The 16466-nt window shown below is 30.8% G+C and overlaps 1 protein-coding gene across 2 annotated transcripts in view; it reads left to right on the forward strand.

Annotated features, from left to right (window-relative positions):
- tho2 (THO complex subunit 2-like protein) overlaps positions 1-16466 on the forward strand; it is a 240410-nt gene that overhangs the window by 62815 nt on the left and 161129 nt on the right. For both annotated transcript variants that reach the window (XM_076454283.1, XM_076454284.1), the window contains exons 9-12: positions 2863-2958; positions 11008-11145; positions 14972-15141; positions 15410-15599. In XM_076454283.1, the coding sequence (XP_076310398.1) occupies positions 2863-2958; positions 11008-11145; positions 14972-15141; positions 15410-15599 (594 nt within the window). The remainder of the gene's footprint in view (positions 1-2862; positions 2959-11007; positions 11146-14971; positions 15142-15409; positions 15600-16466) is intronic.

Raw genomic sequence — 16466 nt, forward strand, 5'->3', positions numbered from 1 at the left:
AGAGGAGAAATTGTAATTGTAAACAATACAAGGAATATATTTGTTTATAAGTATTTGAAATACTGTATATATATAACAAAAAGGATATTTTATTTAGTATTTTCATGTAAGTTATTGTCTCATACATGTTTTATATTAAAAACAAAATTCAGTCTTGCAGCAGGTTATGACAGAAATAAACATTAATTATTTCCATTTTTGAATTTCAGTTTTTTTTACAACTGTGCAAAAGTAAATATGTTCTAATTTTTGAACTTTTGACATTTTTATTCAAATAAATAACTTATTTTTATCAATTACTATTCCTATATTTTCCTATACTTAAATTCCATTGAACTATAAATACAAAGCACGTGGAATATTGTCATTTTTATGTTTGGCTCCATATTTTTTAACTTAAAAGATCTCATTAAGAAACTTCTATTGAGTTCAGTAGTATATATATTACTCATGCAAAACACTTTATGATAATTTGAGAAAACTTGAATGTTTTAAACTGCTTTTTAGTTATTTTACCCTTTTGATTATGATCCTGCTGAAGGTTTTTGCTTTTTATAATGTTTCTTATTCATTATAAATAATTAATTCAAAAATGAAACATTTTATTGTAAACTTCTTGTCAAAAGGTTTTGGTCAAGAAACAAAGTTCTTGTAGGGAGTTTAAAATATAACTGACACAATATCCATATTATATATGTAATTTTGGATTTCACACTGTTTAATGGAAACATGAGAAATTAGTTTACTTTGCATTTGCTCCATACATCGTCAGAAATACATTTAAGATGCAAGATTTTGTATTTAAAATTAAAATTCTAGAACAGATAAATATTCAAACAAGTAAATTTTGTATGTTATTCTGGTTCTCTCTAAACTTAGGACTTGTAAAGAAGAATAAATACAGTGATGAAGTTAAGTGTACGTAATACAAAAATTTCACAACTATTCTTATAACGAATGATGTGGGTCACATGATACATCACATAAAAGTGTTGAGGGAATTTAAATTTGTTTGATATTATAAAATTGAATGTGGGGGAGTAAAAGGAGGATTAAAATGAGTGGTTCTTAATAAAATAAACAAAAGAAGGAACTTTGTATCATATTTGAAACATCTGTTTACGTTTAGTTTTATATGTGAAATACTTAGTTCTTTATACCACATTTAATTACATATATATTACTCCCTTCAGTATACAGGTACTTTATTTTAATAACTCAAGCCTCCTTAATGGCCCAGAAGGAAGCTTTAGTCTTATAATATTAAAAATCAGGTTGATACTCATGATGGACACAGCACAGAGTACATATGGTGTTTAGCTTTGTGCTTAAAATACAGGTAAACAAGTTACTACTCTAGTTTTCTCACCATGTACTTACATAGTTTTTATAGATGTTTGAATTCCTTTAAATCTACAGTAACATCTAATGAAAGGGATTTAAAACATGATTTTAAAGAGAATGTATCAAGATTTTTATGTACCTTATTGTTCATGTAATATTTAATATTTCTTATGTATACATAACTTCTGTTATTTTTAGTTTGTGCTTTCTGTTATTCTTAACATGCTCACACAGATAATGGAATGTTATTTTGATATATCTTAAGTTGACTAGTATAGAAATTTAAATACTTAATAAGGTGCTTGGATAGACTTGCAAGTTTTATAGTGATAGATTGAAACTAGTAGCAGAGCAGTATATTTACAGACTTGCACTGCTATGAACTGGGTTTTGATACTCATGGTGGGCAGATCACAGGATAGCCCATTGTGTAGCTTTGTGCTTAATTTTTACCTAACAAACTTCATTTATATAGTATACCAGTTGAGTAACTAATATATCTGTGTGGTTAATGATAACAGTTGTTGGTATCCTTAATGTGTATCTTTTGACAAAAACATGAAGGATGTGTAACATGGATGTTAGTGTTGCTACATTAAAATGTGAACTTCTTGCTGTGTAGATTTTATTTTTGTGGTTGTTTTCATAAAAACAGAGCAGTACTTGTGCTTTTGAAACACTTTCTTTTAATAATTTCTTACAAATGAAAAAGTATGTACTACTTACAACTGGGACATTAAATACCAAAAATACTTTACTCCATTAAATGTTCATCATTATAATGAAAAAGATCTTAAACTTTTTAGAATTATGATTGACAATTTGGGGTCTTGTAACCTTTTAAAAAAAATAAACTTACTTCTATAATACTATATTTGAAATGGAAATCTCAAGGAGTTCACTAAAAAATCCTAGTACAGATCTTTGAGGAGACGAAAGGATGTTTTAGAGATATAGATTAATAAGGTTAAATGTGAAGATGTGCAAGTGGGTTAGTTTAAAATTCAAATTTTCTTTACAAGCACATAGAGGTTACAATTGTAAATGTTCATTTGGTTTTGAATTATTTTATTTCCATATCATACACTTAAAAGTTAAGATTAATTTACAGAAAAAAATAAATGTTTAGAAATAAGTATTATTTTTGTACAAAATTTAACCTTTCAAGTGATAGTAAAAATGTAAACTTGTATAAATATTCAAAACATTTTTTGCTTCTTACCTTTTTGAAGGTAAAATGACATTACCATTCTACTGAATGTAAACCTACTCTGAAAGTATAAATTCTTCAAATATTGAAAAACAAAATTTTTATAAAGAATAAGTATTTTCAGTACATGCTATGTATAATTAAAAAATAGTATATGAAACTAAACCTTGTATAAAAAGTGATACCTACTGATTGATGAAAGTATATGTATTATATTAGTATTATACAGTATTATGTTTGTGTAAATATATAAATATATATATATATATATATATATATATATACACACACACATTTTCTTTTTGCAGAATGACTTGAGTCTTGAAACTCCTGCAACATTGTACAAAGTCATTGCCTTATTGTTACAGAATGAACTTATCAATCTGGATGAAATTTATGGGGTGGTGAGTGTGACAATTTTAATATTCTATTAGTATTATTATATTTAAAAAAATATATTTATAAATCATTTTTCTTAAATTTATTACAAAAACTTAAGAAGAGTAATAAAACAAATTTGTAATTTCAAGGCTATTTTGCTACAATTTTTGTTTTACACTACAACTTTAAACTATGGCTCATCAATAGTTATGTTTCAAACACTCACATAGAAGGGTATTTTTTTATAACTTACATAATTTCAATTAATAGAGCTGGGATGTATTGTTAAAATTATAATTGGACTACTTATAATTACATTGTTTCTAATTTGCATCATTGATATTGTTGGTTACTTGATTTTGAACTTTATAATCAGCTTGTGAAATAATATTTGTTTTTTCAGTTTTAATTTTTAAATCTTTTACCAAAGTGTAGGGACACAGTTAGATAAATTAACTTGTCATTCTTTTCTCAAGAGAAAATAAGGGTGATCATATCAACCTTTACAAGATCATCTAAATAATGACAGGATAAAGGCCACTTGTTTTTTAGTGCTGTATCTTGAAGACAAGGGAACACAAATTTAAGATCTGAAAAAGAAAGTTTGAGTTAATGCAGGTTTTTTTTTTAGAAATAAATTTCAAAATTTTATAAGACAACTAAGTATAGATGTATACATAACCTAGATATCTCTAGTAATATAAAAAGTTTTAGTGCCAACAAAATATTGAAACAAAGTCAGAATTCAAAAATGTAGTTGCTTAATTTTAAGTTACCTGATTTTTGTAACTTGATCTTGTTGTAATATGTTTTATAGTATATTAAATTTTGTATATTAATATAATAACTTTAATATATTACTCTAGTTATCCAGGTTACATGTATATCAATCCATACTTCTCTCTATAAAATTATTTTTTTTGTTATACTTGTTTCATTTTTATTAGCTATAATTTGGTGTACCAATAATAGCAAGCATGAGGTACTCTTGTGCCTGTTTTGGTTTTATTACTCATGACGATCTCTACCAACCTACCCTGAAATCTAATTATATCTTCATACATGTAAATTTTGATACATGTACTAGTATGAGTTTTGTTAAAAGAAAGGAATCACTGGAAAGGTTCTGAGAAAGAATTAGAGCAATAAAGTGCATCATTTTTTTTTTTTTGTAATCTTGTTTGAAAAGGTGACTTATTTATGTGAAAATTAATTGAAATCATGAAATTTTGTTTCATTCCATCAGCACATATGCATACCTCTATAGAAACTGGACCCAGACTCTTGAAACTTGATCCTGCCATTGTCTGTAATCCATCAATGTGTGGAAGCAGTGACTGACTTTAATGTCCAGGCAGCTGCTTAGTGTATTCCTAAAATTTTGACATGTTTTTCACAGTCAGGAAAGCCTTTCTCAAGCAACAATATCTTGTTTCTGTATTTTTTACCTTGCAAAATTTTATGATACAATGTGGAGGTATGGCATCATGCAAGACCTCCACTCATATGGGTTGTTTTGTTGGTAACTTTCATATCATGTGACAATTGTTAAGCATGAGGTTTAGTGGACAGCAGTTACAGACTATTCTCAATCACTTGCTGAAGTGGACCACAGCAAACTGTTTTACCTTTTTTGCTCTAAAACTGTTTGCATGCACTTCTGGTGCCAATGGGGTATTCACCCAGGACTGAAGTTCTGTCACAGAGAAGTTGTGCTTTCCCCTGGTTCCTGAGGCAAAGTTCTTGTGGCTTAACTTTGATTGTAAGTTGACCTTTATTCCATGCATGAAGCAGCCACATGCCAAGTGTATAAGGGCACTGAACATCCTTTGTATACTCTTCCACCTCATGAGGAGCAGATCGATGTTCTGTGCTAAAATCTATTGTACCCTTATTCGATCAGAACTGAAGATGACCTAAGAAGGTCAAAACGTTGTTTTCTGCTTTATTAATAAAAGTATTAATACCCATACCAGCCATCCTGAGATATGTTTCTGCCATGGTTTGTTGTGATTCAGTTGTTGCACAGAGAATCCCCTCTACAGTGTCTGTGTTCACTACTGAATTGCACACCATTTCTCTTGCTCTGGATCACGTAGAATCTATACAGTACACAAACTGTACTATTTATACTGTCTTGCATAGTTCTCTATTGGCCCTGGAATTGCTTCGGATTAGCTTTTACTCTGTTCTCATTGATATTCAAAACTTACTGGCCCATTTCTCTCTTATCTACTTCTATCCAGTTTTTTTAGATACCAGGCCACATTGGTATTTGTGGGAATGAGCTTGCTGACATCACAGCTAAGTTTGTCTGCTCTGATGCTATCATGGCAATGCCTATCCCATACATGGACTACAGTTCTGTATTCAAGGCTCTGCTCCATGTCAGTTGGCAGTCAATTTGGAGTGAGCAATGTGATAAGTTTTTCCAGGTGAAACCTTCTGTTGCTCTTTGGCTGTCTTACTTCCATAAGGATCAGGAGGAGGAAGTTGATATAGGCTAGGCTAGGCATTGGTCACAGTTTTTAACTCATTGATTTCTTTTATCTGGTACTGATGCGCTGATGTGTGGTCTGTGTGACACTCAAGTCACAGTAACCCACATTTTACTGTTGTGGGTCACTGAGACTGAGAGTGACATCACCATTTTAAACATATTTATACCAAAGGTTCTCCTGTTTTTAGAGGACATTGGTCTTTTTAATTCTATTTAAGCTTTAAGTGCTAGTCAAGAAAATCTGTTTTGTGAGAGAAGATCAGTATCTATCAGAAATGTGCATTTTCAGTGTAGGAAAATGCAAACTTTTGTGTTGAAAAACTGTGATATATTATGAGGTTACAGTTGAATAATGCAAATTTATCCCTCTATTAAAGTTTAAATATTATAAGTGAATGAAAAAATAAGGATTTTACTTTAAAAATAATGAAATTAATAATAGTTGTTATGGTAGATTTTAAGTATACTAGCCAGTGGTTTTCTAAGGTTTCAGTTTTAGGACTCTTTGTACCCTTGTTAAAAAATTAATGGAGCAAACAAGAAATTTTTTGATAAGCCCATGAGATATATTATTTTTCACATTGAAAAGTATTATGAAGGGTGTAGTTATGTTTATTTGGTGTAATTGGATTGTGTTATCACTGTTTTTCTTCTTCTACATCAGATAAGTTATTTTCAGAATTCTACAACACCTTTAAAGTTTTGATTTGCTTGAATTGTCGTAAATTAGCTCTCCTTAACCTGGAAGCGTATGGGTGATATATATCAGGGTCAAAGACATAAGTAGCAGTTCAAAGTTTCTCTTAGGGTATATATGTATAGTAATTCTGTGTGTATTTTATTTTTTCTCTGCATTGGAAATTACAGATGTTATTTTCTTCATTTACTTTCTTTTATGCATAGACTTAAAATAGAAGCCCTAAACAAGACAAAGAAATGTAAAAATAGTCATCCACCCAGCTTACTGTGGCTGGGTCTCCAGTTCTCTCCTAGTTCTTGCTGATACACTAGAATTTGTATTAGCCTTATTTTGGACATAGTAGAATTATGTGCTAGTTACTCTGATTTTTGAACATTGAAATAAATTGTAGTCATGTTTATTACTTAACTTGTTGGGTACAAATATATGCTTACTTGTGGAACTTTGTGTATTTGAGTCAAAAGAATAGGTGTGATACAGAGTCTGAAATGTATTGTAATTTTTGCAATCCCATGCTCAACAGTTACAGTAGTAAACTGGAAATCTAACATCAGTTAAGGACAAGCTGACAAGTATTTCAAATTTCATTACTAAAATAAATGAATACTGAAGTATTTGAAATTTAAATTAAATAAAAAGTGTTTTCATTATTTAAATGATTTGATCAAAATTTTGTTAGTGATAACGGTTATAGAAAACTTTTATTAAACTTTACAATAATAAGAATTTCCACACCCACCAGAAATGTGAGAAAATGGGAAAATAACATTTTTTTTTTTTTTCTTTTGGTTAGAAAGTTATCAGGATTATTACAATTTTGTCAATAATTGGGAATAGGTCAGTGAATTTGGATTGTGCATACAAATCATTTTTCTTATTTTTTGACTGTCGGTCATTTTCATGGCTTTGCTGATCGTGTTCCATAATGCTACATTTGTTTGGTTGATAGACAAGCTAGTATCCAGTCATAATCAATCTTATAAACATTGTTTCCAAAACGTTTCATAATGTGCACTTCTGAGCACCACAACAAAATGCCCTGAGTGTGGGTGGAAAGTAGTTCTTAAATGAGCTGAGGCTATGTAGTTTCATTCCATGGTGGGCATAAAGAAAATTCCAAAACATACTTATCTGCTGTATACATAACTATTTTTCAACATTGGCTTTGCATACAAAGGCACTGGTTTTACCTGCTTCAGTCTTTTATATACCTCGCTTAAATGCCCCAGATGATATCTAATTTACGAATTTCTTTACCCTTGTCAATACACCCTCTATCTTGGTATATATGCACCTCACTTAGATAATATAATCATTTTTTCTCAATTTAGTGTTGGCCACTGTTTTATCTAGCAAAGGTGTTTAGATATGGGTTGTGAATTTTTATCACATTGTGGATCTCAGTAAAGTTATAATTTTGCAAAAAGACTATATATATATATGTATTTGTGTATACATTAAAAAGAAACTAAATTAGATGTGATATTTGTGGGTTCCTTTATTAGAGTTGTCAGCAATGCGGCTAATCTGACTGCCTGTACTCTACAGTAGATGGAGTACTTGTGGATGGAGCTGTCCATGTTTTTATCCACATTAATTTTGCTTGGGGTGTTGTCTCCTAGGTTTTTTAAAGTTACCTTTTTTTGGGGAGAATTTTGATTCTGTTTTCTGACACCTAACTATGTATGCTTCTGATGAGTCTGATTTCAATCTTACTCATTTTCTTCTATTAACCGTTTGAATTTGTGAGGTAATGGGGATTTTCCTTTTCTTTGAGTCTGCTGCTATCTTTTTGATGGAGAGGGGAGACTACTTAGTTTTTCCTCTTTTTGATTTTTTGGTTCAAGCTTGGAGATATACTATTTTGTTTTGTGACAGAATTGGTAGACCTTGTATCTTTTTTGTCTTTTTGGTTCCTTGGTTTTTCACTCCTGGTGGAAGTATATTTTTTGCTGCTGACATATTTTACATGATAAATTGGAGCTATCAACATGTTTTTAGGATTTTCTTTATCCCCATAGGTCCTGCTGTATCTTGATAGGTTCTTGCTTTCTAAACCTCTGGCAGTGAGGGAAGGGGATATATCCATCGCTTTAATTCTTTTGACATATGTTTCTCACCTCTGCAATCAATTGTAATCTGATAATTTTTTTGGCATGTCAGGCCTGGAAGTATTAAATGGCTCACTTTACCTCCTTCTGTGGTGGTTGTCTTGAGTGTTTTTTTTTGGATTATTCAGTTTCCCTTGAATTTTCCAATTTCTTAGAAGTAGATTCCCAAGTATCCATTTTGCACATTTTGGTCTTTACAAGTGAATTATCTTCTGAGTTGCATCTCATGAGATTCAATACATTTTTTTTTGCTGGTTATTTCGTTTATTGAATAGGAGCCTTTTTATGGGCCAGTATTCAGACTTCTCCCAGTGCTTTTCTCATTTTCACAAGCTTGGGCAGCTTTCTTCTGGGAGATTTCCTAAAGTCATGGCTGTTTTAACTATATCTGCTGGATTATAAGGAGGAGGGTGTATCTTTTTCCCAGTCTTTTTTCTGTATTGACAATATTTAATTTGTAAATTTTTCCATCACTGTAAATGCACACACTATCTCAGTAATTTATATCAGCACTTCACTTAAATAATGTAATCACTGTTTCTCAACACAGTGTTGGTCACTTGCTTTCACTTCATCCTACTTTGTGGTGAGTATTTCCCAGACAGGCATGCTTCTCTCAGAGCAATTCCACACTAACAACCACTTTGATTATTGTTTCTACTGGTTGCAACATGTTCTGTAGAAATGAGGTGTACCATAAAACCATGTTGGTGCTTAACAGTCATTATGTATTACTGTATTCTCATGAACTACCACTCATGGACTATCATGAGTAAAACTTAAGGATATTCTGACTGCTGCTGCTAATCATGAGATTGAATAAATCAAGGTTAATTTGTTTTTAAAAATTTAGGAAACTTGGTTCATCTATTGCACTGTTTCCATAGCTCTGTTCCTTAGGACTCTCCAACGTGCATTACAACACAGTTTGTACTAATGGAGCTAGGAAATCCTTACCTTATCTACTTTCCAAACAGTTCAGATTTGACATTACACTATCCAGTTGGAGTGTGAATGGCCCTTTTCTTTGATCAATATTGACTTTGTGTATTGCAAGTGAAAGGAGGTCCACTATTTCATCACAATTCTGAATGTAAAGTAGCTCCATTCTAGGTCCTTTGTTAAGCACAGGTTCCATGTTCTCTCCATAATTCCTTGTCCACTTGGTTGTGGTTCTGTCTCTTTAGTTGAGTACGACATTTACAATTCCTCCATTCTGAAACTGAGGTTGTTACCTTTTGGACTTTATTAGGTTGATGAGAAAGTGTGTACACTTTGGTGTTGCCTACTTTCTCTTTGTAATCCCAGGTATGCAAAATTCATCACCGTGGCTACAGATTGGGATCCAATTTAAAAGTATATCTCATTGTGGTCCAATGGCCCTAGCCACCAATGTGAGATATAAGGACCAAGTCCCCTTAATTCCAACACCAAATTATGGAATCTTGGCTATCTGGTTGTTGGGGTTGGCTTATTATGATTACTCATGTACAGGAATTTAGTTTCAGCTGAAGAGCATACCTGTTTTGGATGTAGTGTGGCTTCTTCACTTCTATAACATTTTTATCTTGTTACACCACTGTTTTATGCAGATGCTTTCTATATGGATTATGCCTTCCCAGACCCTCCTCCTTTTCATTGTGGGATTCTAGCTATATTGTCAGCAGATGGTAAGTATATTTTGGAAGTTAACATTTTACTAAACTGGAAATGTATTTCCAATAATACTTACCACTGCTAATACCCTTCTGCCCTGCCTCACCACTAAGAGTTGGTCTCTCGAAAAAGTGATTACCTCATCTAAGTAAAGAGCTTACACACAGTTCTGAGATAGAGGAGGTATTGACAAGGGTGGAGAAATTTCAAATTAGATATTGTCAAAAGCATTTAAGTGGGGTATATAAAAACTGAAGCATGTGAGACCAATTGTTAGATAGGTGTATTGTCAGGTCAGTGGAAGTAAGTACTACCAGATATACATTTTAAATTTAGGAAAATTCTAACTTTTGAACAAATATTTAATGTTTTTTTTTTCTTTTATGTATTCCTCTATAGTATGTAACAAAAATTGTCACCGAATAGTGCACTCAGTTCAGTATACTGAACTGGGTGTGCTTCTTTGTCCTCTAATTCTATTGTGAGTAAAATCAGACTCATTCATAGTCTTATTATTATTATTGCTGATAATTAAATTTTATAAAGTAATAGCTGTCAAAAGAAACCAATAATTTTACACTTCATCAGATTTTGATAAACAGACATTAAATGTACCTTGACACACCTTTAAGAAACAACAGCAAAACATTAAAAAAACACATTGATTCATGATATCTGGAAAATGGGAATTTTGATATAGAAAAACTTGGAATCTTACCTTTCCTGGTTGTTAGAAACCAAGTAGTCAGTAAGCTTAAATAAACAGTTGTGGCCTATAAAAGTATCATTGTGGAAAATATTATATTGTTTTTTTTTTTTGTTTTAATATTTGTTTACTTGTTTATATTCTTAAACTCTATACGAGTATTTTCTTTTTGTACAGTTTCATGAGTTTATAAACAGAATATAAATACTGATATAAAATAAATATATGAGAAGCATTATTCTTGCATCACATCTGGTACATACTGTAAATGTTCAAATGGAGTGCTCTTTCTATTAATTTCTATATATTTTGAGCTGTGCACAATTTTTTAAACATTTGATAATAACGTTAGAATAGTAATAGTAATAATAATAATATTACTAACCATTTTTATTACAGTTAATGCCACAGGACAGTAAAATGATAGAATCTTACAAGAATGATATACAAGCAGCAAAAATTTATGCTCGTCGTGCAAACTTTGTCATGATACCACTGGAAACAAAGGAAGAACAAGTGGAAGAAGAAACTTTTAAGGTCAGTGTATTAATAGTTTCTTTTATGAAGTATAACATTGCTATAAATAAGTATTTCAGTTCTAAAAAAACCGAAACATGTAAGCATGGATACTTCTTGCTTGTCAGAATAAATAGTAATGTTACTATAATATTAAAATAAGAATTTTTCATATAAGTTTTAGTTAGAGAATTAATTTGAACAAAATAATGTAACATATAAAGTTGTTTCAAGACAATAATTTCACCTTTTTTAAAACTAGGTTTAACAAATTTTCATTTATTCACTGTCTTACTTTATCAGGAACATTTTTCTGGAATAAAGTATAAACCAGAGATCAAAATATATGCTTTCCCAAGGAAATCAAGTTTCATTAAGGAATGTTTGCAGAAAGTCTAAATATTCCATATAAGAAAGCACTGAGTTATCATTCATTTTCCACAAATTTACAGGAAATCAGATCAAAATGTCGGTATCTTTCACCTATATGAAAATTACTCAAACTATGATGACCCTATTTTACAGGTTTTTTTACTTCTGAATAGATAATTATATGCAGTTTGGTAGAGCATGGAAATGTTGTATAGGTGGTCATTTTTAATACTTGGTAATTTCAAGATTGATTTTTAAGTTTTTCACTTCAAGGCAAATATAAATAAATAATTTTACCAGATTTATGTATCAGTATTGGTTAAAATAAACAAAATAATATATTTAAAGTGTTTGTTATATGACCTATCACTTCAAATTTCTCTTATATTGCAATTTTAGTATTTACTACACTATGATATAGCACACAAAGTGACAGATAAGTGGCAAGCAGAGTTGTGAGGGCTAGTGAATTTGAGCTAATTCTAATTCTGTTATTATCAGCATGGGTCTTCTGAATTTTAGATTTGGAGAAAAAAAAGGAGAGAGAGAGGAAAGCAGCAGACAGCTCTAGTCCCCCTAAATTAACTGACACTTGTTCAGATAGTGGTAGTTAAGAAGGCCAGACAATCATTGGATAACTGTTATAAAACATAGGTGAGAAAGTTGTGAGCAAAGATTTTTCAGTATAGAGACAGTGCAAGTGTCAATGTAGAGTATGATCTTAAAGAAGCTTCATCTTCTGTTGTTGGTAAGAAAATAAATTTATAGTATAAGCCAATTTTTCTTTGGTGCAATATGTAGGCTAATTTATTTAAATTTTGAACTTAATATTAACTGCATTACTACTGGTTATTTCTGACGCAAAGTCCATGCCCACATTTGAGAAACTTTGCAGTGACAAAGATGGGGGACCAAGCAAAGAATCATCATCAGCTACTCAAATAAATTATGAGCTCATTAAACTAGAACAAAAGTTTTAGATCAGCTATGAGATAGGTATAACATGAAACTGAACAGAATAAAATATGATATACCTATTATATATACATATGTCATATTTCAGTATTAGAAAGGTGTGGTGTACCTCAGTGTACCAGTGTTACATCATGGTATTCATCTGGTAAAGCTTGTGCAGGGTTTGTGAAATTAATTGCTAAAGATTTGAATGTCAGTGATGTCAAGAAAACCCACTTGTAGAGAAAAATATATATGTAAAAACGGCTTGTTTGGGTTGAGAAAATTTTTTACGTAGAGGAGTGAACATGACGATGACCAAAGAAGGTCGAAACGTTGTTCGCTTCTCAACGTAAAAAATTTTCTCAACCAAAACGAGTTGTTTTTACATATATAAAGATTTGAATGCTTATGTGATAAATAATATTCAAAATAGAATATTTTTTTGTGTATTATGTGATGGTGGTACAGATGTGTTTTCATTGAAAGAGGAAATTGTGCATGTACAATACTTGAAAGTTTATGTACCTTGCACTGTATTTTTATTTTGTTTACTGTAATGGGAAAAAATCTGATGCAGACCAAATTTTTGAGCATTTGTGCACCAGTTTGAAAAATATTTACAAGTGAATGATTTGTAAGACCTTTTCTTATTTGTGGTGGATGGAGATGCTGTGAATGTTTATGTTTGAAATGCTGTGTATCAAAAATTCTTTGAGTTTTTGCCAGAATCTGTTGGTATCAATTGTATGACACACAGATTAAAACTGTCACTGAAAGTTGCATCAAAGAAAGTCAAGAGTGGTTCCACAAATATCTGATTTGTTATAGTTCATGTACAAATTTTCATCAATACAGAAAGCTTCACTGAAAAATACCTGTAAGACTTTAAACATCAAACTTTATCTACAGGAAATGTGTATTAGTCATTGAGAATGAGCATTTTGTATGGTGATTAAAATGTGGCAACTAATGGTGATACATACAGCCCAGATCATTGGAGTAACTAGAAGTAAACATGGAGAAATTTATGGCAAAGCATCTAAATTAAGGAAATAACTTACACTACTAAAATTAGTATTGACAATGTGTATATTAAAAGATATTTTTGATTTTCTCATATGTTAGCTTGTCATTGTAAGAAACTTCTTGTATCATGGCCTACATCCCATATAAGATCAAGGCAACACTAAAAATACTAAATTGGTTCAATGGGAAGAAAAAAAACTAAATCAGACACTGCAGGGATTCATCTTACAAATTTAGATTTTCATGGAGAGCCTTTGCCAGTAGAAAAGAACAGTTAAAACTTCAATTTATGTTTTGGTTAAAATCTTTATTATTTTTCCTTATTGTTTTGTCAGGAGCATTTTATTCTGTTCAGGAAATGTTCAAAGATGTGCTTGTGAAAGATGTGTCAATGCTCATGTTTTCAAAGTGAAATATTGACCTTAAAGTAAAAAAAAAAATAGCCTTGGTGAGGATGAAGTTGAAACCTTCATTTTAGAGAAATCATTAAGAAAAAATTATTTAATCATGTGTAGTTAAATGGGACCAGTTCAGAGTGGTAAGTTTCGATATTCTTTTATATGTGGTGAAGTGATGTGGATTTTAGTTTTCTGTTTTAGCTGTAATATTGATAAACATTAAGAAGTAGTGAATTTCCATAGTTCTTCCATTTAACACTTGCAGTATCAATAAAAATGTAGTGTTGTTTAAAGTTTTAATATATGTGAAAAAAACATTTATTTTCATGGAATATTGCATTTATCAACCCAATTTTATAACTGTTTGAATTTTAAATATACAATTTTATGTTAAACCCTACATTCAATGGATCTACAGTGTTATAGAAGAAAATTTGCATAGTGGGAGGGAATTCATTTTCTTAGTTGATATCCTGCAATCATGTTTTAGTGGAAATCATTGAAATGTGAGTAAAAATGAACAGTAAAGTTACTTTCTCATGAGGAAAATTAACTTTTGTGAAACATTTCACTTCCTACAGACACTTTTCCACATGGTAGATGTGCTTTTGAGAAAAAAAAAAGCTAAATTCCTCGTTTGAGAAAAGAAATGAGTCTGTAATTGAAAAAAAAAAAAGATTGGATACAGTGTAGCAGTGTTTACATACTAAGCTGTGGATGAAATGTAAGTTCAATAAAAGAACTTGAATATGCTCTTCCATACATCTGTAAGCATTTTAAAATTACATATTACATTGAAATTAAAAACAAAAGGTTTTTGGTCTTAACAGACTAAAATTTGGCACTCAGTTCCTCCTGGGCTGGACACAGTAAGTAGTGCAGTGTGGCTTTGCTCTTAAACAAACAAATAAGTAAATTGCAGTTATGTTATGTACAGTGATGTGTTATTAATTATTAAAAAATTTTGTATTGTGGAGTCTTTTTTTTTTAATTCTCTTTGGACATTAATGTATATGGGATGCATCCATAACGTTTGATTCTATGATTAAAATGAAATTGTTGCTTTAATAATTTGTATTATATCATTCATATAGGAAGATAACCAAAAGCTAGGACTTTGCAGTTCTCTGTTAGATATTGGTGACTGGAAACATGCCAGTGCTATCATGGAAAGATTGCCTGAGTTGTTTACAGTTTCTCATCCATCCATCCATAGCAGACTGGCTAAACTGATCAGTGCTGTTGTGGAATTGCTCTATAGAAGGTAATAATTTAGATTTTTGAAGATCTTGTTGTGGATACTGAATAAAAGATTCCTTATTCAAATGAACCTTAAGAAAGGTAAATGTGATGCTTAGGCCTTTTCTTTGTAAAATAACAAAAGTTATGTGGTTCTAACTATTTATTTTAGTACAGGGTTTTCTCTAATGGAATTTTTTCCAAGTTACCATTTGTGTAATTTTACCTCATGCTGCACTGAAAGTAGATACATTTTGTATATTTAAATTTTTGTCTTTGATCCTTTTCTTTAGATCATGTAGACTGCCCTCATGTTTGGGACAAGTTTCTCAGCCAGAAGGGATGAATGTGAAAACAGTGAGCAGTTTTGTAGAGTTTCATGATCATGCTATTCCAATGATTTTGTCTTTAGGCCCATATTTGCATACAGATCCTGTTTTGATGGCAAAAATAGTTAGGATCTGCAAAGCCTACTTAAATCAGGTTTGTAGTGTAATTACACATTAATGTGAGTGGTAAAATATACTTTGACCAAAGTAGAGAGATGTATCCTGGGTACAATTTACTATCTATAAAAAAACTAACATTACAGGGTATGTGTATAGCTTAAAACATTGAAACACTCATCTGTGCAACTTTGTATTTTTAAAATTCTTTGGGTCCTGAAGGATATCAAAACTAAATTCTATCACCTATTCAAGTGCATCTTAGACATGTGGCTTCTGCATTCTGCTGTGGTGTTTTCAAATTAAACTGATTTCCTCAAAGAGGTTTAGGTAGGTCTGTTAATATTATGGAATTGTGCCTAACTTATTATCCAATATTATATAGCATATCAACTTTTAATAATCTTATATTTATATTACAGATTTCTTTTTCTCTTTGTTTTTGCAAAGATAGAATTGAAATTACATTTTTTATGTGTAAATTTAATGCCATAAAATAATTCGTATATGTAAATTAATTTAGGTTACTATATAGTGGAGTAGAAAGGATTAAAAAACTCCATAATTTTTTTATATCCATCACATTGTAAGAAGCTTAACTGTATATTTTGGTTTACTGGCCCAAAATATAAAGATGGGCTTTGAATAGACAAAACTGCAGTCCACAGCAGAGTGTACAGTCATTCAAGGAATGTATTAGGCTTCTATGTTACAGATTATATTTTACATTTTATTTTTGATAAAAAAGAAAAAAGTCTGTAACAGGTACATAGAATTCTTAAACAGTTGGTTCACTGTATAATATTATTCACACATCTAAATTACTTTAGGTTATTATATGGAATGTTAAAAAAATGCAGTAAATCTTATATACTATTAAGCAGCAATCCCATCATAATCATAA

This window comes from Tachypleus tridentatus, chromosome 1, assembly GCF_004210375.1.
Source record: "Tachypleus tridentatus isolate NWPU-2018 chromosome 1, ASM421037v1, whole genome shotgun sequence".
NCBI classification, from domain to species: Eukaryota; Metazoa; Arthropoda; class Merostomata; order Xiphosura; family Limulidae; genus Tachypleus; species Tachypleus tridentatus.